We start from the raw sequence: 23,342 nt of genomic DNA on the forward strand, positions 1-23,342 counted from the left end.
AGGAGGAGGGTCAAAAAGGATCTTGCTGTGATTTATGTCATAGAGTGTTCTGCCTATGTTTTCCTCTAAGAGTTTTACAGTGTCTGGCCTTACATTTAGGTCTTTAATCCATTTTGAGTTTATTTTTGTATATGGTGTTAGGGAGTGTGCTAATTTCATTCTTTTACATGTAGCTGTCCAGTTTTCCCAGCACCACTTATTGAAGAGGCAGTCTTTTCTCCATTGTATATTCTTGCCCCCTGTATCAAAGATAAGATGACCATATGTGTGTGGGTTTATTTCTGGGCTTTCTGTCCTGTTCCATTGATCTATATTTCTGTTTTTGTGCCAGTACCATACTGGTTTGCTTACTGTAGCTTTGTAGTATAGTCTGAATTCAGGGAGCCTGATTCCTCCAGCTCTGTTTTTCTTTCTCAAGATTGCTTTGGCTATTAGGGGCAGGACATTAATAAAGACACAGACGTAGAGAATGGACTTGAGGACATGGGGTGGGGGGAAGGGTAAGCTGGGATGAAGTGAGAGTGGCACTGACATATATACACTACCAAATGTAAAATAGATAGCTACTGGGAAGCAGCTGCATAGCACAACTTGGTGCTTCGTGATGACCTAGAGGGGTGGGATAGGGAGGGTGGGAGGGAGACACAAGAGGGAGGGGATATGGGGATATATGTATGCATATAGCTGATTCACTTTGTTATACAGCAGAAACTAACACGACATTGTAAAGCAATTATACTCCAATAAAGATGTTAAAGTAAATAAATTCCTGGTCTGATAATTCCCCCCCCCAAAAAAAGAATGGTAATCACTTAGTAGCCATTAGCAATTTTTTGTGTTTTGTTTACACATATCTTTGCCCTGAGTTCATTTATCTCTAATGTCTCCTCACAAATACTCATTGTAACCAACAAAAATAGTACTTTCCTGTATGTTTTTTTTTAAAACATCTTTATTGGGGTATAATTGCTTTACAATGGTGTGTTAATTTCTGCTTTATAACAAAGTGAATCAGTTATACATATGTTCCCGTATCTCTTCCCTCTTGCGTCTCCCTCCCTCCACCCTCCCTATCCCACCCCTCTAGGTCATCACAAAGCACCGAGCTTATCTCCCTGTGCTACGCGGCTGCTTCCCACTAGCTATCTACCTTACATTTGGTAGTGTATATATGTCCATGCCTGTCTCTCGCTTTGTCACAGTTCACCCTTCCCCCTCCCAACATCCTCAAGTCCGTTCTCCAGTAGGTCTGTGTCTTTATTCCTGTCTTACCCCTAGGTTCTTCATGACATTTTTTTCCCTTAAATTCCATATATATGTGTTAGCATATGGTATTTGTCTTTCTCTTTCTGACTTACTTCACTCTGTATCCTGTATGTTTTTTGATTGACCGGGAGAAAAAGAGAAAGTGACTTATTTTAGGAAGTGAGTTGTTTATTCGTGGGCTGCTCTTGCTTTAAAGCCCTGATCATAAGGACCTGGTTAATGCCACAAGGATCTCACATGTGCTTTGCTAATTATAAATCATGCTTCTTGGCGGCCCCTTTAACTGTTGAAATGACCTCCAGATTCTGATTTCTCTTCACTCTTTATTAATAGTTAACAAACTGTTTAATGTGCAGTAGGAAAGCCAAGTAAGCCTGAAGCATTTAGAAAATGGCATGGGAATTAGTTGTAAACTGTTTCAGTAAACATTAAATGGGTGGCAATTACTTAAAGTGATTGCATAAGTTTCATTAAAGTACTTAAGAGAAAAATATGTGCGTAATGCTGCTTTAATTATAAGGAACTCATTAAGGTAGCTTTGATCTGGGATTCATCAACCAGCCTAATTCATAAGCTCACCCAGGAGATCTGTTAAAAATACAGATTCCTGGTTCATCCCTCTGTTCAGACCTACTGAGACCTGGAAACCCTGTAATCTGTGTTTTTAATCACCTCAGGTGAATCTGATGATCAGGCCTGTTTGGAAAACACAACTCAGGTATTGTCTTGGCTAAAAGCCTGCTTTAGATTTTTGCTTTCAACCATCGGAAAAAGCACTTAAAGATACTTCAAGTGTAATTGGTTACCAAGGGTTAATAGTGGTTAATGTAGAATGAGAGTAGCTGAGAGAATGAAGTCTGAGTTTTGGATCACCTTCCTAAGCCATTGACATTGGAAGCCACACCACCATTATCTGACTACAGCAGGAACTGTTGTCTCGGTTTGCCACAAGTTAGTTTAGGTTTTTTACGTGGGTGAAGAGTATGGATGAAAATAAGGTAAGCTTATCAGATGTTGTCTGATACGTGGAAGTGGTGCGTTTATGAACAGATTGGCAAAAGAAATGCTGAGTACAGTTTTGAATCAGGGTAGCCTAACCACAGGTCATTAAATTGTTAGAAGCAAGCAGAAGCAGCAGCTGCATTCTCAAGGTGTGTGAAGCTAAGAAAACAAAGATTCTGAGATACAAAAATTAGTGAACTTGAATAGGTGTCCACAACTCCTATCACAGCATTATAGGTATATTCATTGTGGTAAGGACAGCTGGCTACCCTCCTTCCCACCAACTATGGCACTGCCGTAAACAACTTTCTAAAACACACAGCTGGTTTTACCACTCCCTGCTTGAGGCCCTCAATACTTCCCTATTGGTACTAGAGGATAAAGTCTAAATGCCTTATCAAAATATGTAGGGCCATTCACAACTTATCTCATACTATTTTTATACTCTCCTCTTTCTTCTCTTACCACATTTTCATGCTCTCTGCTCTAGCTACACTGAACTGTAGGCTTCCAAAATGCTTTAAGGAAAACAAACGACAGTATTCTGTTAGAGCCCCTAGCATAGTGCCCACTAGGGGCTCAATACACAGTAGATGTTTAATGTGTCAGTTGGATGAATGAATAAATCAAAAGCTCTTAACACAATTACTGTAATTATCTGTTTACATGTGGGTCTTTCCCCCTTGTGGGATGTGAGCCCACTCAGAGTACTATAGTGTATATAGATGAGTATACTCATTAAATGTATATAGTATACATATGAGTATATAGAAACTTATGAATGTGAATGAATCAATAGCCTGCCTGATAGGATCATAGACTACAGCTACTTTGCACATTCATGGTCAACCGTTAGTTATCCATGCTGTTGAAGGGAGATTGAATAAGCCAACCATATTAAATAATAGTATGTTTGATTTTCTTGGAATTTATAAAATTATCAAGCCAAACAATGACTATCTGAATCTTGAGAGACTGGAAATTTGGCTGACTTTCTAGGTTCCTCCCTTTCCCATGGAATTCTTTGTTTTTCTCCCTCGTCTATGTCCAACAGCATCAAACCTAAAACTCATGCAAATACCATAGATTTAGGCAGAGCTGACCTGTCCAAAATCACACCTCATCAAGGTTGAGAAGGCAAGTAAGTGTTTTGAGGTGTATAAGGACTTGGACTTGAGTTGCGTTTCCTGGGAAGACAAAAATAGACGAGATTTCGGATAGTCATTATATTACTTTATCATAGTCAGTTTGGTTATGACGAGGAACTGAAAAGAATGGTTGAGAGTTGGTCATAGTCACCTGGATGGGTGTCGAGCCATTGCAGAGCCATGTGCTGACATTGACTTAGACCTTCTTCAATGGACACAGAGAAAACTTCCTTCTCAGCCTGGGCTGCACCTGCTCTTGAGATAGAGTGGTACGGAACACAGGATAAATATATATTTACCTGAAGGCATTACTTTTACTTGGATATTTGGAAAGAAATATTTTTATAATAAAATAAACATAAAGTCATTAATTTTAAGTGCAAAATTCATGAGACTCTTTAAAATTTAAAGACAGAGCATAGAGATTTACCGAGATACATTGAGGCTGGATGGCTACTTCAGTTATCCCCTCTGATTAAAGTTTTGAAGAACACACACATTAGATGAGAGGATTGGTTTGTAACATGGACGATTTAATGATCGTAACATAGAAATTTTCAACTGAAAGTGCACATTTTAAAGTCTTTTTTGACTTCTTTGCTGATGGCTCTGAAGTTCTCTCTCACCACTTCTTGGGCATAAAGGACAGCGGTAGGATCTTTAGGTCCACTTTGTTGCATGAGAAACCAGTTAGGACCCAGAGTTTCAGAGAGAGATGCCTTCCTGCTTTTGAGAACAAGTTAAATCATGAACTGCTTTATTTAGAGCCAGTTGGAGGTAGCATATTGTTGGCAATTGCAAACCATTTAAAAAACAAAAGTTACGGTTATTAATTTTTGAAGACACAAAAGAATGAATCAACATTATAGCAGTGTCAGTATCGCAGTAGGAACTGGTTTCAGCTGAACTGTGGCAGCAAAATAAACGTTTGCAGATTGTTTTGACAGAATGTCATCCACTGGGCTTCAATTAATTCGCCAGCAGCCTGACTTTTGAAACAAGAGTTGCTGCACTTGAAGTAGAGAAGAAAATCCTCCCTCTAACATTTCTGGACCTTAGCGAATAATTCTATTTGAAAGCATTTGTAATGTAGATCTGCAGATGTTTTTAATTGGACCTGAATATGTTGGTTAGAGATTCGCCTTGAAACATCTGTCTGACATATTTTACCGTAGTGGAGATTAGGGAAATGAGTCCATAAAGCAGAGTGGTCAGCTGGTCACCATGGTGGTACAGGCCTTTTTTTTTTTTTTTTTTTTGCGGTACACGGGCCTCTCACTGCTGTGGCCTCTCCCGTTGCGGAGCACAGGCTCCGGACGCGCAGGCTCAGTGGCCATGGCTCACGGGCCCAGCCGCTCCACGGCATGTGGGATCTTCCCGGACCGGGGCACGAACCCGCGTCCCCTGCATCGACAGGCGGACTCTCAACCACTGTGCCACCAGGGAAGCCCGGTACAGGCCATTTTAAAACACAGATCACATGTGTTTTTAAAGTTCTCTAGACAGAGCTGTAAAATGGAAAGGTACTTTTTCAGTTAATGTACTGAATTATTATAAGCACTAATTGACCCCTGACAGTTAGTCTTAAAGATTGTAATGGTCCTTGGCTAATTTTTATGGGATACTGTTTTTTTTTTTTTTTAATCCGCTAAGATTTTATGAGTGTGTGTGTCTGTGCTGTTAGTTAATTTTATTCTTTTTTTCCAGTGTACACCCATCACTGGAAGTTAGGCACATGCAACCCTAGGAGGTTAGTTTATTCCCTGGCATGAATGTCGTCTTTATATTTTTTGAAAGTTGTTTGATGAGTTTGAAGAAAATTACTTTTCAAAGCAACTGCATTCATTTTTTACAAAACTCTGCTTGTATGTGTTTGTACACATTTCATCTAACTCTCAAACAGATCTGTAATCCCCAAAGTTAAAACTGACAAGTTTATAGGCTATGTTGTTTGAGCTCTGGAATGAATTTAGACAGCTCTTAAAGTCATTTACAATCAGAGGAAAATAAATTAAAAGCAATAGAATGGATGGCTTGTTGAAAAGTAAAGGAATAATGGCTCAATCCCAAGCTTAGTGTAACAAAAGTTTAGCACTCATTGGAAGGCATTTGGTAGTATATAGTGCTTGGTTACTTAAAAAGAGAAAAATAAACATTGTTATTATCAAGATTTTAACATGACTCACTTTCAAAAAGTTCAGTCAGTGGCCAGATATGTTTTTGAGAAATGGTTCATGGGCTCTTGAAGGGGTACCCTGTGTTAAGAAATACAGTAGAAATGGAAATGAAGGGGGAAACACACTATAATAAAATAAGTACAGACTTTATAGTCAGCCAAATCCACATAACTGCATTCTAAAGCTTAGATTCCTCCATTACTAGATTTGTGATCTGAGTAATGTATGTAACCTCCTTGAACACGTTTCATTTATGAATATAGAGATAATAATACTTAGGTTATAGGAGTGTTCTTAAAAGAGATAATATCATCCTAGTTTGTGCTATTTACTGATGGATGTTCTTATTAAGTAATATTTCCAATCAGGTACCCTAACTAATGCAAATATTACAGTTTATACTGCTTGGCTGGAAAAAATGGAAAGCAAGCTGAAGACTCTTCAGAACACCCCATATTAGTAACTCTCTTTTGAAGAGGCTTGCAAGTGGTGATCAGTTGACAGAGGAAGAATGAAATCTTGTGATTCTGGAAAATACAAGTATAAATTTTGGAAGAAAAGACTGCAGTGGGTGTGTAGCCCAGTTTGCTTACATGCGATTTTATCCCAAATGAATTGTAAGCCAAGTTATTGTTCTCAAAGTCTTTGATCACTTAAAATAGTAATAGATTCAAGAGAGAAGAGAAACTCATTTCTGAAGTGAGCTTGATTTCAGCATGTGGAAGAGTAAATTTTTTTTTGGACTCAGAGCATACTAATTTCATAGGCAAATGAACTGACTGTCATTCATGGCAGGACATACCATGCAAACATTTCAGAAAAAATTTTAGTTGCAGTTGATGTTTCTGAAGTGAATTCTTGGACATAGCCATCCGTATGACTCAGATGAATTACTCTGTAGGAGAAAATTTAGTAGCCACCAATTTAATGTCCAAAAAATAAAATATTAATATTTAGGTCTATTTTATATTAGTAGCCAGGAAAAATGATTAGAAACTGACTTTCAGAATGCTGTTTAGGGGATTTATTTAGCTGGGATCACAAGCAACTATTAGATGGCATTTTGGGGTGTGGTTTAATGAAGGATTTGATGAATATAACATTGTAAGAACTGGGCATTGGCCAGTTTTTCTTTGAGTATATAAGGCAAAAATTCAGAGTGTATTTAATAACTGTAATTTATTTTTATGTAAACCAAGAATAGAATCTGTAAAATTGTTTGGGCTCTTGTTTCGAAAAAGTAAGACTTTTTAAAGGAACATGGTGACAAAACATGAGTTTTGTTCTACTGTAGTAGAGAATCACACTTCCTAAAATCTCTGTTAGACAAGAGTAGAGACTGAGTGGGTATACCTAAGGATATAATAATCTTCATGTGTATGTGTTTTGGGTGCAGCTCAGAAATAACCAATGTTGTCTAACATTTATTATCTCTTGGGTTGCTGATGTGTATTTGCTTTGACGACAGACACTACTCGAAGAGAAGAAGTAGCTGGTTGTCAGTAGGACCTGTACATCAAAACATGTGTTCTATATAAAATTTCCACATTCATTTCAGTAAGTCACCCTTGTGCATAGCTTACTTCCTTTTACCGTGTATTTTTGTTAATCTGTGAACCATCATGCATGCCTTTCCCTTTCTGTGTTTGGAATCCGTCATCCTTATTCACGTGCTTTATTCTTCTTCCAGTGAAGTTTCAGTTTTAAAAATTATCTTAAATATTTCCTGCTCACTTAGGTCTCTGGAGTTGGTTATGTGCCTTTACCTCTTTAGGTCATTTTCACTGAGGTTTATTTTTGTTACCACAATTGATGATAAATTCATTGAAAAAAGAAGAGTAAATATCTTCATTCATTTTATAACTCCTTTATCGCTGGTTTTTAAATACTCCTAGTTACTGCTCACTACACATCTTTGATTGAAAAGCAGGGTAAATAAAGGGTGAGAATGTTGCTAAGGATTACTAGTTTTTCCCTCCAAGAATGCCAAATTCAGTTTTTTTAGTCTTTGCATTTGAAAATTTGTTGATAGGTATTGTTTCTCAAATGAAAGATGAGATCAAAAATGACAGAATGAATAGCACGTTAGTAGATCATTGAATCTAATAGCACTGTCTTGTATTTCTGAATAGATTTTGTAAGGCAGAAGAGTAAAATTCAATTCCATCATCCATGGATGTGTCTTGTAATTTCTTCCTTTTTCCTGTTGTTCTTATATGTCAGCCAGGTGGGGAACCTGAGCCAGAGGGTGAAGGGGGATTTGCTCATTTGGGATTGGAGCTGAGCACGGGATCTAGGACTTACAATTCTGATTCCATCACCCCACCCATGATTATTGTTTACTCAGGGTTGTGTTGTCTCAAGAAGTAAATTCCCTGGCTATCACTAGACAGGAGGGCATGTGCAGAACTCCATCCGAACAATGAATGCTTCCTAAGTCAGAAAGACCTGTTTCCCTGAAGTGAGAACGAGCTCCTGTGAACACTTCATTGATCACATGGGGGGAATTTGCCAACATATCTGCAAGGTTTGGAGGGTCTTTAAGTATCTTACATAAGTCCTCCTTAAAATGCATTGAGAACAATCCCCCCCTCTCATCATAGCCCCCAAAACAATAATAATTCTTCAGTTCATTTTCACATTATTAGACAACTTGAGTATTTATATTTAATATTTGCCTTGGCCTACTGACTCACCTACATATCCACATTGGGTTGCTTTTATCTCAGTTTACCCTAGCTTTTCACTCTTAACTTGGTAACTTGATCTTGATTCTTCCTTCTGCTTCCTTTAGGTTTGCTGTTTATATTTGCTGGCTTTGGCATTTGATCTTGGCTTCCTCTTAGAGATTTTGGTTTGTCTCATTTTTCATACCCAGAGCACCTTCTATTGTCTTATTAGGAGTTCCCTGTCTCATTCTTTATATATCCCTCTATATCTGAGTCCCAGATATCCCACTTTGCTCATGGCTCTTTTCTGCCCCTCCGCATAAGGAAGGTGACAGAGGAATTGGACAATTTTCTGGTGAATGCGTAATCTCTACTTTATGAAGTTACTAAAGCATTTTATGAACATAGTTCTAGGAAAGACAGATTTTGACAAAAGTATTTCTAAACCAGCTTAAACTGACCCGTGATGGATCTAAAGAAAAGGTGACCGTCTGAGAAGGCAAAGGAACTCTAAATTTTGTGATTGATATTTAATTAATTGGAAATTCTGCAGCCAATTAAGGAATAGCCATGCCTTACACATCACCACAAGCCTTAGAAGTGACTAAATACTTTCTCTGCCTTTTCTTTCTGAACAGGAAGCTGTTAATAATGACTTCTGAAGTGGTGCTCATTTACTTCCCTCTAATGAACTGAGGTTATCTCCAGATGACTTGAAGTCTTGTAAATACACTTTCTATATAAGGGATAAAGAAATGTTGCATGGAAAGTTTATAGTGAAAACATATTGTGTTGAAAAGGGTGACTTCCTTACGTTTGTTGATAATACTCTGTGAAATACATAGATTGTTCATAGCAGACTTTAATGAAGTCAAAGTCCCTAACCAGCCCACATGTACAGTCTGATCTATGTTTTCTATCAGCTTTGTGTGGTTTAGCTGTATGGATAAGCTAGAAGGAAGTCTATTTCTGTAACAAATGATGCTTCTCTCTTCTAAAATATGGTTCTAAAAACTTAGCTGATTTCATTTTATTTGTTACTGAAAATGGATTTAGCATGTTTTAAATGATCTTGATAATTTGGGAAGGTACTTGATGAAACAGCATGAAAACTTACTGTTGATATTAATTAGACTCTTGTCATCTATGTGCCATTTCTTAGGCTTTACAAGTGGTCTTTAAGATTCTGGCCTGGTTTTGAGGTCTTTGCTGGCCAGGGGACATATGTTGCTGGTTGGTTTCAATAATGCAGAGCCTTCTGGGTAGATAAAACAAGGCAAATGAAGCATCGTGTTGTCTGAGAACAGTGAAACTATTAATGTCAAATTGGTAGTGTTGGAGGACCTGCTATGTATATTTTTCTTTGCCGAGAATGTAATTAAGCTTCAGAGAACTGGGGGATCACTGCCACTAATTTTGGATCTTCAACTCAGAGCAGACTTAAGGCGGAAAAGCTTACTGTAGAATCTTGCTGACATTTCTGTATTACGTTCAGAGTTCTATCAAAATCTTTAGAGCAGTGATATATCTGTGGGGAATGTGACTTTTTTTTTCTTTAGAAAAAATCAGCACCTATGTAATGTTTCCTTGATGTCTCTATTCCCCACGCTCCCTTTTTAACGGGATTATGTTTTGAATCACATTTCTCAATATTGCTATCCAGGAAAGATGGGTAGAATATTTTGGCCATGTGGGGATGGAGTCCTAAAGATTCTCTAAGGCTTGGTGCTTTTATATTCCTAGGCATTTTGAACGACAGTCTACAGAAAGGAGGATGCCTTCTTTTGTACGTGGAGGCATCTAATAGCAGCATTAGCATGGTGGTTGTGACACTAATATTGGAGCGGTAAATTTAGCTACTTTGTATAGAAGAGAGTTGCGCTCCAGCAAGTCTGTAGAGTTTATTTTGGGAATCGGGAAGACTTCCTAATGTTGATGAGAATTGAGTCTGACTTTGGAAACCTTAGGGTATAAATTGTGCTGATAATTGTTCTGAGTTGAGCCTGGAGAAAATGCTGATGTATTCACTCTTAAGCAGAGTGATTCATCATATAACCCTTATCATGGACAGCTCTGGCAGAACAAAGAGAAGTGAAGTAGGGAGTGAGAAATTAAAGGAAAATGGAAATGGGAACTGTGACATGCGTTAGGAATTTTTCAGTCTTTTAGGAAGAGCTTGCTGGTGGCCATATTTTTCACCATCTTAATTAAAGGATGAGTTCCTCTTTATAGAAAGCATCTTACTTTTCCATGCCACTTTCATGGAAAGCCCCTCACCCTGTCTCCATTGTTCTGTGCCTATGGAGTTATTTTTAGGCCTGTGTGCCTTTCAGAACCATGGCCAGTCCTGTTATATGGTTCAGAACTGTCTGTTTGAATCCCTAGACAGCCGTTAAGGCAAGGGCATGAGGGTTATGCTTCTTTTGGACATTTTTGAGAAAGATAATTGAGATTCTGTAGTTTCAAGTACGGTAGGGAAGTGTCTGGCACTAATTTGGCATGACTGTCCTCAAGTTAGCAATTAAAAATACCTTAATAGGTTTGTTTTCCTTATTATAATGACATTAATGTTAATTTTAGAAAATTTGGAAATTACACGTAAGCAAAATGAGGAAAACAAGAATAATCAATAATTCCATCATTTAGGGATAGTAATTGTTAACATTTGGTTCTTTTTTTTTTAATATATATATTATATAAATTAGCCTTTGGTTGCAAGTGTAGGAAACCCAATTATAACTGGAATAAACAAAACAGAATTTATTGATTCACTGAAGGAAAGGTCAGGATAAAGCTGTTTCTTTGGGGAAAGGAATTTGATCTGAACAAACGACTAGAAGGGAGTTAAAAATAAGAACCAAAAGTTAATGCTTATCCAGATATGTAAGGTGCTAGGCACCTTGTAACAAGGCAGATACACCCTGGTGGTTAAATTTGAGTGAATAGACATAGTTGTAGGAATTTCTCTTCCTTACTTGAATCATTTTTCTTCTGTAAATTCTCTGGCATGTGGTAGATGTCAAAAGACATAACTTAAGACTCAAGCAGGGGCCAAACAACACTCTGAACAATGTACTGACTCATCAAAATCCACATTATCTGTTATGATATTCCACCAGACTTCTTGGTCACCTGCTTTTTTTTTTTCACTACTGTGTTGCTTTGGTACCTTGGATATTGCCTCCTTGGGAACTTTGGAAGCTGACTTCCTTGGCAGGGTAGTGGCATTGCCATGCTGGGCCCTAGTGACAGTGTCTAAAATGTGGTACCCTATGCAGGTGATTTTGCAGACAGAGGGCAGCAACAGTGGGGCTGGAGCCAAAAGGATAAGTGTGAAACATCCCTTGGGGACCCGGAAAATACTTGGGAGGTAGATTTATCAGTGGAGTGCAGTCGCATGATATGCAACTAGAGCAATGTCAGTGAAGTTGGGTTATTACTGTTTTATGAGCCCATCCCCCCCAAGGGCTCATGAATATCATGCAAACTTGGATTAAATGAAGTAGGGAAAATGATATGGTGATGAGAAAAATCCAGAAAAAAAGTCAAAAAGTTTAGTTTCACCATTAGTTAGTTTAGTTACTGTATTAGCTCAGGCTGCTGTAACAAAATATCATAGACTATGTAGCTTAACAATAGGAAATTATTTACCACAGTTATGGAGGCTGAGAAGTCAAACTCAAAGTACCAGTTGATTAGGTTCCCTGGTCAGGGCCCAGTTCCATGGCAGCTTTCTCCCTGTGTCCTCACATGGTAGAGAGAAAGAGGAAGCAAACTCTCTGGTGTCTCTTCTTATAACGGCACTAATCACATTATGAAGGGCCCACTCTCATAACCTCATCTATACGCAGTTATTTCCCAAAGGCTCCATCTCTAAATATCATCACATTAGGGCTTAGAGTTTCAACATGAATTTTGCCAGGGACACAATTCAGTCTGTAATAGTTACTTACTTTAGGTCCCTACTGAGGCTGCTAAACCCCAAAATGACTGATTAGAATTTTAAGTCTTTCTTTTTTTTTTTATTTTTTTTTATTTTTTTTTATTTTTATTTTTTTTAAGTCTTTCTGATAGAGATTCTTGAAATATTGGAATAATATTAATAATATAATTAATATAATTGGAATGATTAATAAAAAGCATCAGCAGACCCAAAAGTCTTTGAGCCAATGTTTCAATATGGTGTGCCCTGAAGTTTGATAGATAAAATTTATTTGACTGGTAGACCATCACTGGGACTACAGTACTTTGTGAATGGCTTAGCAGCATTTTAAGTACATGTATTAACACCACTGAAAAGCCTAGTTTTAATTTTTCCAACCCACTGTGTTAGCAGAAATTATGAAAGAGAAAGAGTAAATTGGGGAATGTAAGGGCTACCACCTTTTTGTTCTAAAGAATTCTGAATAATCTTGTAAATGTGACTTGAGTTCTGATAACATTTTTGTAATGTAAATTGTAGGTAAATTTTTTTTTCAACATTTTGAAGATGAAAGCCTAAGACACAGGTATTTTCCAAAAATATCTCAGCGATCTCCAGTTTTTATCACCTCTTGTTGGCTGAAACTGAGCTTACTCTGCCCCTAAGTAAGATTGCTTGGTAGTATTCTGAAATCTAGGGTCTTTGTGCTGTTGACTCTTTATGGCTGCATAATAATTTCATGGCATATTAAGGATAATTGTGATAATTGACAGCTTTTCATGTGTGGGAGCTTATTAATACATGGATACCTAAGTATTTTAAAAAATTATCCATCTAAATGAATGCTATTTGGCTGTTTCAATTTCTTAGCTAACTTGAAACAGAAAAAGTAACCATCTAATTTACCTGTCTAGAGCCTGCCAGCATGTAAGTCAGCAGTCATTTTCTGGATATGTTGAAGTAGAGGTAGATTAGGGCATGGAGAAACTCTAGGTGAACTCGTACAGATTACTCCACTAAAAGTTGGATTCCATAAAAACAGGTTCTTCAATGCAATTATTTTGAAGATGCTGATATGTGGATGGCTAATATAAGTTAGTTCTACCCTAACTCATTCAAATGGAATCATAGATGTCTATATCATAAATCTTTGGTTGTAAGTGACGAGAAAAATTGCCTCATTACTTTTAGCTAGAAGGGAATCCTTACATAGCATTGAAAAATTACTGACTTCAGGCATGGCTGGACGTAGGTGCTTAAATGATGGCATCAGGAGCCTGTTTCTGTCTTGGTTCTGAGTTTCTTATTCCCAGGCAGGCTTTTCCCTTAGGGTTGCAAGGTGACCAACTGCGCTCAAAGATTTTGTTACCATCTTATCACCTTAGCATAAAGTGAAGATTTATTTCCTGGAAGTTCCAACAAACAGCTGATGATTTTTCATTTTGATTGGCCTGGATTAGATGAAGTGTCCACTCGAAAATTAAATGCTGTGGCCAAGAGTTGTGATATTCTCATTGTCCAGGCCTGTGTCACAGGGGGTAATTCAGCCTTGGTGGACTTACAAGGATAAAGATGGTTCTCCAAAGGAAAATGGGGTGCTGTTATCAGAAAAAGAGGTTAGGGTTGCTAGGTGGGCAGGAGTAACAGATGCCACTAAAATGTGTGGATGTACGTTAAAGATTTATATGTATATGGAGATTTATTCATTTAGCTAGTTATCATTTCTTATAGTTATGAACGGGAAAAGAAGTTTGAGGATTTTATACATACATTTAAGTGCATTTATAGAGTACTACGATGGCCTAATAATCAGATAAATTGTGGAAGTTTTAACAACCATGGTATCTACCTACAAACTTTTATCTCAGAATGAAGAAGAGAAATGAATCCTTAAAATGATAACTGTGTAAACCAGTTGGTGATAGCACATTAATAACTTAAAGAAACAAATAGTTATTTCTTTTTATACTTTGGTTTGAGATCTAAGACTTTACCAGATGGTGGACTTTGACAAGGAGAAAATACAAAATCCAGAAGTCCTCACTTAACCCACAGAAGGGAATTTGCATGTAAGCTTCTCATGCACAGTATGAATGTTCGTTATGATCATTATTTCTATTAAAATTTTTTTTCTTGGGTAGCCTGCAGGGTGACCACATTGGGATGCTTCGCAGACCAAAAATAAAAGGGCATGTTCGCAAATTGCCTTTCAGTGGATAATGAACCAAATGTTAAATTAATTTACTTTAGGACTATTTCATATGCCATTATGATTTCTGCCTCTTCTGAAATCCAGTACATTTACTGTCTGTACTGTTCATATGGAAATCTGACCATTTTGAAAAGTGAGATCATCCATTAGAGTATGGTGGCCAAGAAATGGGCTTGGAAGTGACACAAGTGGGTTTGAGTTCATATCACTTACTAGTTGTGTGATCTTGCGGAAGTCTCTTAGCCTCTTAATACTCGGTTTCCCTATCTGTAATGTGAGAGTAATACAAGAGAATAATAGTAGAGGATATTTCACAGGCTTGTGTAAAATAAATGATGTAAATGGAAAGTACTAAACACAATGCCTAGTACAGTTTAACAATCCAAAAATGTTAGTTATTGAGTGTTACATTTTTATTGATAGCATTTTTTCCCCATTATTATGTGTTATCTTCCAGCTTTAAGTTCCTCGAGGACAGAGATCTTATCTTAAAAAACATTTTGTGTCATTTCAACAAATACCATAGTGTATTGCATGCAATAAAAACTAATAAATATTAATTAAGTTATCAAATGAGAGTGTAGGAACTATACTTCAAATATTGCTAAGCCTCCAGGGTTTTCATTTTGTTCATCATGTCATTTTGCTAGTTGTGCTTAAAAAGAGGTAGAGGATAGAAGCATAGAACGAAAGCTTGTGAGGAACTGGGGCAGAATATATATTATTCATTGTTTCATTCATTCTTTTACTCATTTTTCCATCCATTCTCTTTTGTATAACTTCACTGTGCCCAAGATAGGTGCCAAGAGCAGTTTAGGTAAGGCATGAAAAGCTGCAAAGACAAAGTACGACAATGAATAACACACCAAGCAGTGGATATTAAATGTCTTAATAGATGTGCACATTAAATGTTGTGGTCCCTCAGGGTGGGAGGAGATTGCATCTAGCAGAGGAAAATAGCTCACCGGAAGTATTCATTCTTTTATTTGTGACTTTCTGTACAGGGAATGGCGACTATATTTTGGTGCAGCTCATGCAAAGATGGATTAAGGGGAAGAGTAGAATAAGGACAGTTTTCCAAACTTATTTTCCATTTCAGAGTTCTTAATGTAAGTGGCTTTTTGCAAGCAAGCGGTTGTGAGTTTGTGTATTTGAAAATGTCCAAGTTTTATTTAGTCATGTCTAATTCATTAATACTCAAAGTGCCTGTTAGGTGCACACCACTGTGTTGGTCTTTAAGGAGGGTGCATAAAATACAGACCCTGTCTTTCAGGGCCTTGGTGACCTAGTTGGAGAGAGAAGGTGCATCTACAAAAGTTTAGGGACTAATGAGCAAGCTGTATATTTGTTAGTGCCTAAATGAGTAATTCAGACATAAAGTGTTGTTACGGTTTGAATAAAGGAGAGATTCATGTCTCTGGGAATGGTTAGTATAGGTTATTGGAAAAGATAGACTCTCCATCTGGGCCTTAGAAATTGAATCAGAGTTAGAGAGGAAAGAAAAGAATATTCTAGACTGGAAAAAGGAACAGATCTGAAAATGAGCAGGTATATTTCGTCACAAGACACTTCTGGGTTGCTGTGGGAGAAAAGGTTGAATGCACAGATTGAGGCCAGAGTTACATGAAAGGCAAATGCAGAGGCCAAGTTCAAGTTCCACAGGAGATAGAGTGCGGGTGTGGAAGTGATGTCTGCTGCAGTAGCTGGTGGCAGCAGTAAGTGTGGACAGCATCCCTGCCCTACATTTGCTTTCTTCTTGTTGGCAATGGGGGTTTGGGAGCACTGGGTGTCCCCAAGCCCTGCAGACCATCACGTGGTCTGCCAACAGGTGGACCTGGGTCAGAGAAACCATGTTGATATAGGACCCTCCAGGAAATTCTAGAGCTACTCAAAAAAGCCAAAACACATTTTAACCAGAGGGCAGAATAAAAAAAGAAAAAAATCAAGGCAGATTAGAGACATTAACTTCACTTTGATCTAGGGGCCTTCTGTTCTGACAAAGGTGATTGGATGAATTTGAGAGTTTCTCTCTCTCCTTTCTTTCCTCTGTGTCACCCTGTCTCATTTTTTTCTCCAGGTTCTCTTTTATGATGAAACTAGATTAGGTATTACTTAGAATCATAATCTATTCATCCGTAAAGCAAGTTGGTTTTCTGATGTTTTTGCCCCCCACCTGCCCCCCCTCCCCCAGTATTAAAGTGAGGCGGAAGGGGTTTCTTTATTTTCCCCTTGTTCTTTCATTGGCTGTTTCCTAAAACACACACCTTTGTGTTCTCATTACTGAAGCCACTTAATTCACTGAAGTAAAACATGCAGAAGTAAAACATGCAGAACTTTGGGCTATTTTCTTTCTTACCTTATATATTTTCAACCTATAAGGGTTGTCAAGGCTAATATCTATGAGAGCTTTCTTTCTTAGAAGTTAGGCAGGTTTTGCTAGTAAGGGTCAACAATTTTTTAATGAACTTAAACCTTGTATTTTAGCTACTATGGTGATCATCATCATCCCATTTTTCAGGTGGGGAACTTGAAACACAGAGAGGTTAACTAGCTTTTCTCAGATCACACAGCAATTAAGCAGCAGAGTTTGGATTCAAACCCAGACAGTTTGGCTCCAGAGTCTCAATGCAATACTGTGTCTTGTATTTAGCTCATTTCTTTTCTTTTTTTTTTTTTTTTTGGTACAATCGGTAGGCGGACTCTCAACCACTGCACCACCAGGGAAGCCCACATCCCATTTCTTGATTGGAAAGGCATTGCAAATGTTTTTACACAAAAGTCCTGGAACTTTAGATTTTTTTCTCCCGGAGATTTAAGAAATTTCAAAGCTTTTTTTCTAATTACAAAAGTAAAACATATTGTATCTTATATTAATATGTATTCGGTTACCTTATTTTAATGTTCTGCGAACACAAAACAGTTTGCAGATATTTTTCTTGTTTATTGGTTTATGTACTAATTTATTTATTCACTTAAGTAATTAATTAATTAGTTAATGTTTGTTTTCCCTCCTAGCATTTAAACTCAGTAAGAATAGGGACCTTTTTGTCAGGTTCTTTGCTTTATCTTCAAAGCCTGAAGCAGAGCCTATTTAGAACATAGACAGTACTCAATAAATATTGCTGAATGAATACATGAATGAGTTGTGCACGTTTTAAAATTGATAGGAAAGTGAAAGGAAGAAAATAGAAGTCCTAGAAACAAACTGCATAACATTTAAAAGGTATGTATGCAGGCAGTCCTCGCTTTACACTGTAGCGCAGGACCATAAAAATGACTATGCAAGCTGAAATTATACAAAACAATCCTAATGATCAATGGGAAGAGTTATTATTGTTCTTTGACCTTTAAAAAAATTTGCCAAATCATTAAAATCTCTCTTACTGTTGGCTATAAAGGTATAGGGAAGTGAAAAAAATAGTAAAACTAGTTATTTATTTAGTATTTGCTAATTTAAAACATTAGAAACATTGAGATTAAAGTGGTTGATTTCTTCGTAAAATCTTATCGGAAGTAGTTTGCCTTTTTCCTACAGTACAGTTCATGAAATGGAGTGAGCATCTTTTCTATGCCCAGAGCAATTGTCATTCTCCTCTCTAAGTCTGGATCAGCTTCCAACATTTTATCGTTTGCGCTTTCCGTGTTAGGGAATGTCTCTGAGGGTTCCTGTAACATGAAACATTTTTGCCAGCATCACTCCCTCTGGGACATCGTTAGCATCCTGTTACAACCACTTGCCTTACTATTGATGTTAATGAGCTCGCCTTCACTAAGTTCCTCTGACTGTACATCTAGAGTCTCTCAAATGGGGAACGGGAGCATTATCTACATTCCCATAATCAGCTAGGTCTTCTGTAACTCCATTCGTATTTGACATAGATTTCACTTCCAGTGTTAGTACTTTTTGTTTCTGTGCTGTACTTTCATCTTTGTTGGCTAGCTCCTCTTTTGATTATTCATGTCATATGAATTTATCATTGGAAGACAAGAAGGCAGCACAGCTACACACTGTGCTGTCTGTGCATGAACTGGATAACAAATGTGTAGTGACCAATCACTGGCAGACTTCGAAAGGAGCACTATGATTGGTCACGATCATGATGCATATATGTTACGTACATATACGTAAAATACAGTACATAAAATACAGTAATTGTATTTTATGCAATTACTCACAGTTAATTTACCATCCAGCTGAAATTTGAACTGTGTTGTTGGGGGACTAGTGTTCTTTAACCAAACTGTGGTAGCTGAAATTCACACTCATTAGAGCCATGCAAAATGAGGGCTCTCTCATTTCCAGACTATTTTATGGAATACGTGTAATTTTTTCTTTACCAAAATGGGATTGCTTTATGCATATGATTTTGTAATTTTATTTTTTTCAATTAATATTATATGATATATATGTCAAAAAACAATAATCTCATCTTCATGTTTTATGACTGTGTGGTATTTGATTGAATGGTTGTAATATAGTTTATTTAACCAATCCTCCTTTTTGGACATTTAAGCTTTTTCTGTTTCTCTCAATTATAAACTATGCTGTAGTGGTCACCTCTGTAGTTAAGACTTTGTGATAACAACTGTTATGTGTTTAGAATGAACATCTTGCTAGTGGTAGATGCTAGTGGTAGAATTGCTGACTCACAGGATAGATAAACTTTAAAAACATTTCCATACCTTTTCAGAGAGATGTTCGCATTTAGGCTCCTACCAGCGACATAAATTGGAAGGTGCTGGTACATGTGTCCTAAACCCTTGCCAACATTGAGATGATCATTCTTTAAAGTTTTTGCCATTTTTTTTTTTATTGTTGTTGTTTTGCGGTATGCGGGCCTCTCACTGTTGTGGCCTCTCCCTTTGCGGAGCACAGGCTCCGGACGCGCAGGCTCAGCGGCCATGGCTCACGGGCCCACATGGGATCTTCCTGGACCGGGGCGCAAACCCGTGTCCCCTGCACCGGCAGGCGGACTCTCAACCACTGCACCACCAGGGAAGCCCAGTTTTTGCCATTTTTATAGGTACAACATGTATTTTATTTTAATAGTTAGTATTGATTACTAGGTAGGTTGAATATTTTTTCATGGGTTTATTTGTAGTAAATATATTGTCATCTACGGAATTTTATTCTGTCCTGATTATAGTGGTTTTCAGATGGTAGGAAGTTTTTTGTTTTTTTAGGTTGAGTACATATATTTCTACAAAGTTCTGCATATGAATAAATCTGTGTACTCGGACTGCAGTTACATGTATATTCTTGGTTTTACCCAGGGATTATAAGGAGTATCTGTGGGCCTTAGTTTTGTAATATAGCCATCAGTTTCCAAATGCTTTCCATTTTTTTAAAGAAAGAGAAAATAGCCCACAACCTGGGGGAAATTCTAGTTAATTTTTCATTACATGATTTTTAGGAGATGGGGTCAAAAGGAGCTAGTAGGGCATTCAATTATGTGCTTGAGTGTGTTGGAAATTTTTTTTCCCTTCGTGTGTACAATATTTTACTTGGGCTTGTTTTTCAAGTGCACTGAAGTGTGACTAAACATTTTTGGGTACTGCCCTTATGTAAAGAAGAGGCTCCATCTTGTTAAATATTCCTTCATCAGCTTTGCAGTTAGGCAGTTATGGGCAGTGAGGAACCTGCGAGGGTGTGGGCTGCTTTGGGCATTGGACAGAGGGAGGGTGGCTGGGAGGCGGGGGCCTGGGGGAAACCCAGCATTGGGGTGCTCTGTTGCCCCCTCCCACTGTTGTAGGAAAAGTGATTGGCTCAAGCTGGTTTCTGTCTTATACTTTTGGATGGGTCATCAGTGGGGAAGGAGGGAAGGTCATGTGGTTGGACCTGAGCTCATCAGAGGGCTAAAGGTTCTTTGCCAGTCGCCACACAGAACTGGAGCGCTGTCCTTCTGGAGAGTGGTGGAGAGCTGAGACACAGTTCAGAACTAAAGGACTAGAGAAGGCCTTGGATTCCTGTTTGTCATTAGACTGGGGACAAGGAAGGCTCAGCAAGGAAGATGTCCACTGAAAATGTGGAAGGGAAGCCCATCAGCTTTGGGGACGGAGGAAGAGCTCGGAGTTACACTTTCCTCAGGGTTGTCCAGCCAATGTTTAACCACAGTATTTTCACTTCTGCAGTCTCTCCTGCCGCAGAACGCATCCGATTCATCTTGGGCGAGGAGGATGACAGTCCAGCACCCCCTCAGCTCTTCACGGAACTGGATGAGCTGCTGGCCGTGGATGGACAGGAGATGGAGTGGAAGGAGACAGCGAGGTGAGCCATAGCTGACTGTGTAGAACTGACGTGGGGAAATAAGGGCAGGGCAGGATTCTTGTCTGTGAGCTCCTTTCTCTAGCCCAGATGATTGATGAGCATGAGGTTGGCTGGGTTAAGGAGTAAAAGGATTCTTTTTCGACTTTGACATTGACATGGATGCAGGACACACCCTTTATTTCACTGCTGAAGTCATTGATCTGCATTGTTATAATTTTAACCTTTATAAGGAATTAGAAGTAAATCTCCGTTTGTATGCTATTGAATAGTAAAATATTTAAAAGAGAGAAACTCCAGCACCTAAACATGATAGCCTAGTGATATGTGTTCACAGTCTCCACATGCCAAGGTATCTTGTGAAACCATGTCTGACTTATATTACCCATTTCCTGTTAGGAGGGAGGTTGCAAAGACAATGACTGTTACACACAAACTTGCCGTTATTTCAGGTGAAAACCTGTCATCTTTTAAACATCCAGTGAAAGCGAATAGAAGGTTCACTTGAATTAGAAGTGTTAGAGACCTGAGTTCTATTTCAGACTTTTGTCACCTGCCGGCTGCATAACAGTTTCTCAGAACTTTGATTTCATCATCAACAAATAGTGGATAATAATGTCTATTGCATATAATATATATGTATGTGATATAAGATATATAATATGTAAATATAAGGTTCTACTAGATATCGAATTATATCATGGATATTTATATACATACATACAGGTATATATATGGAAATGCTTTGTAAATTGTTAAGCACTGCACAAATATCTAAAGTTTCTTTAATCTCACAATAAGAGCTTTTCTTTCTGTCTTTCTGCATTATATTTAGTTATATATGCCACACTAAATCTTCTATAACATATAAAAATTGTGTACCATAAAGACGTTGATATAATACAGTTATTGGTCTCTCGTTGTCATCATTATATGGGGATTCAGTGCATTTGACTTCCACAAACAAAATAATGTTAACATATGCCTTTTATAGTCATTTAATTCAGATCAGTTAAATTCAACAACTATGTTCTGAATGCATAGTACACATCAGGCACTGTTTTAGGTACTGGGAATACAGAAGTGGGCAACAACTCGTTTCTGCTCCTCCATCTCTGAGGCTGCCACTTGAAGCTCTTCACTCTTTATTCTTTTGGGGCCACTTTCCATGATATAGTAATTGTCTCTTATTCCCCTCTCAGCACCAATAACCTGGATATTAAAAGTCCTTCATAAAGTATACTTTCAGTTCATAAAACATTCTCCAAAAGAAGGCTCTCAAAGTGAAAACTTGTACCAGTATCTCCATTTCATTCTTTCTAATAGAAAAAAAACAGAGTGAGAATTATACTGGTGCAGCATGAGTTAAGTGTTGGGGAGATTTTGGTTTAGTCTTGGCTTTGCTGCTAACTAGCTGTTTAACTTTGGGCAAGTTATATAGTCATGTAGTCTTCCTGAGCTTGTGTTTTCTATACTATCAAATGAGGGTCATACTGGGTTACATCCTCTCTAACATCATGCATATTTTATAGCTCTAAAGTTCCATCCCTGTGCGTATAATTGTGTAGTCAGCTGCGACTAGAAGAGTTCCTTTGATTCTTACTTTCATCTTAAAATTCTGTGTGAGTAACTATATAGAGTAGAATTCAGGTGTAGCATTCTGTTTTCTCTTTCAGCCAAATGCAGACTACACTTTATTTTATGTGACCCCTGGTCCCAGAAATGTGAAGAGATCACAGCTCATTGTATAGGTAGTTCAACATTGAATGAGATGGACATAGTATTTTCATTTAAGGTTCTTAAAGGTTAAGATGGTCATGAATACTTTACCATCTTTAAAGACTTACTATTTCCTTAGGAACATATGTGTCATTTTGGTGATGTCATTGGTCCCTGAGAGACTGTATGTACTGCTGGAGAGGAAGTACGGTGGGAGTACACCATGTATCGGGGGAAGTTGTCCAGGAAGAAACATACTCACAAATAGTCTACCTTCTATAACTTCTCATATAGGATTTGCCACAATTACTATTAATTAATTAATCATATATGTGATAGTATTGTTTTCATTTTGTCTCCCTCATTACACTAGTTTGTCTAGAGGGAGAGACCACCATGTCTGTCTTTCATTACTGTATTCCCAGTGCTTTGCAGCACTTGGTACGTAATAGGTGCTCAGTAACATTTGCTGAGCGTGATTAGTTGAGAACTCATTGCCTTAGAATCTACTGTTCTAAATATAATACTTTCTTAGAAATATTACGTGATCAAAGCTGGAGTTCGGTGATAATCCATCTCTTTCTGACTAATGGACAGCTCAATGACAGACCCAAGTTACCGAGTACACCATTGATAAAGCCCAAGAGAGGACCTTTGTTTGATGTTTCCAACTAATTCATCAATATGCTGATGCCATCTGTGTTTAGATCTCTAGCCCAGACTTCTTGCCTTGTTTGATTGAAAACAAATATTTGGTTGGGTAGTAGGCATCTCGAAGTAACGTGTCAGAAACTGAGCTTCTCACCTACCCACTGCAGATCTCCTCCTACAGAGTTACCCGCCACAATGAACAACTCCATTTTTTTAGTTGCTCAATCCAGAAAGATTGGAGTCTTCCTTGACTCCTGTCTTTCTCTACACCCCTTACTTGATCCACTGGCACATCCTATTTAGTTTACCCT

The 23,342-nt window shown here is 37.9% G+C and overlaps 1 protein-coding gene across 5 annotated transcripts in view; it reads left to right on the plus strand.

The window, feature by feature from the left end:
• The window catches only part of SLC4A4 (solute carrier family 4 member 4), a 295,337-nt gene that overhangs the window by 66,599 nt on the left and 205,396 nt on the right, over positions 1-23,342 (plus strand). For all 5 annotated transcript variants that reach the window (XM_024754102.1, XM_024754101.1, XM_024754105.1 and 2 more), the window contains exon 3: positions 20,529-20,664. In XM_024754102.1, the coding sequence (XP_024609870.1) occupies positions 20,529-20,664 (136 nt within the window). The remainder of the gene's footprint in view (positions 1-20,528; positions 20,665-23,342) is intronic.

Source organism: Neophocaena asiaeorientalis, unplaced genomic scaffold, assembly GCF_003031525.2.
Source record: "Neophocaena asiaeorientalis asiaeorientalis breed wild unplaced genomic scaffold, Neophocaena_asiaeorientalis_V1.1 scaffold148, whole genome shotgun sequence".
In the NCBI taxonomy this organism is placed as follows: domain Eukaryota; kingdom Metazoa; phylum Chordata; class Mammalia; order Artiodactyla; family Phocoenidae; genus Neophocaena; species Neophocaena asiaeorientalis.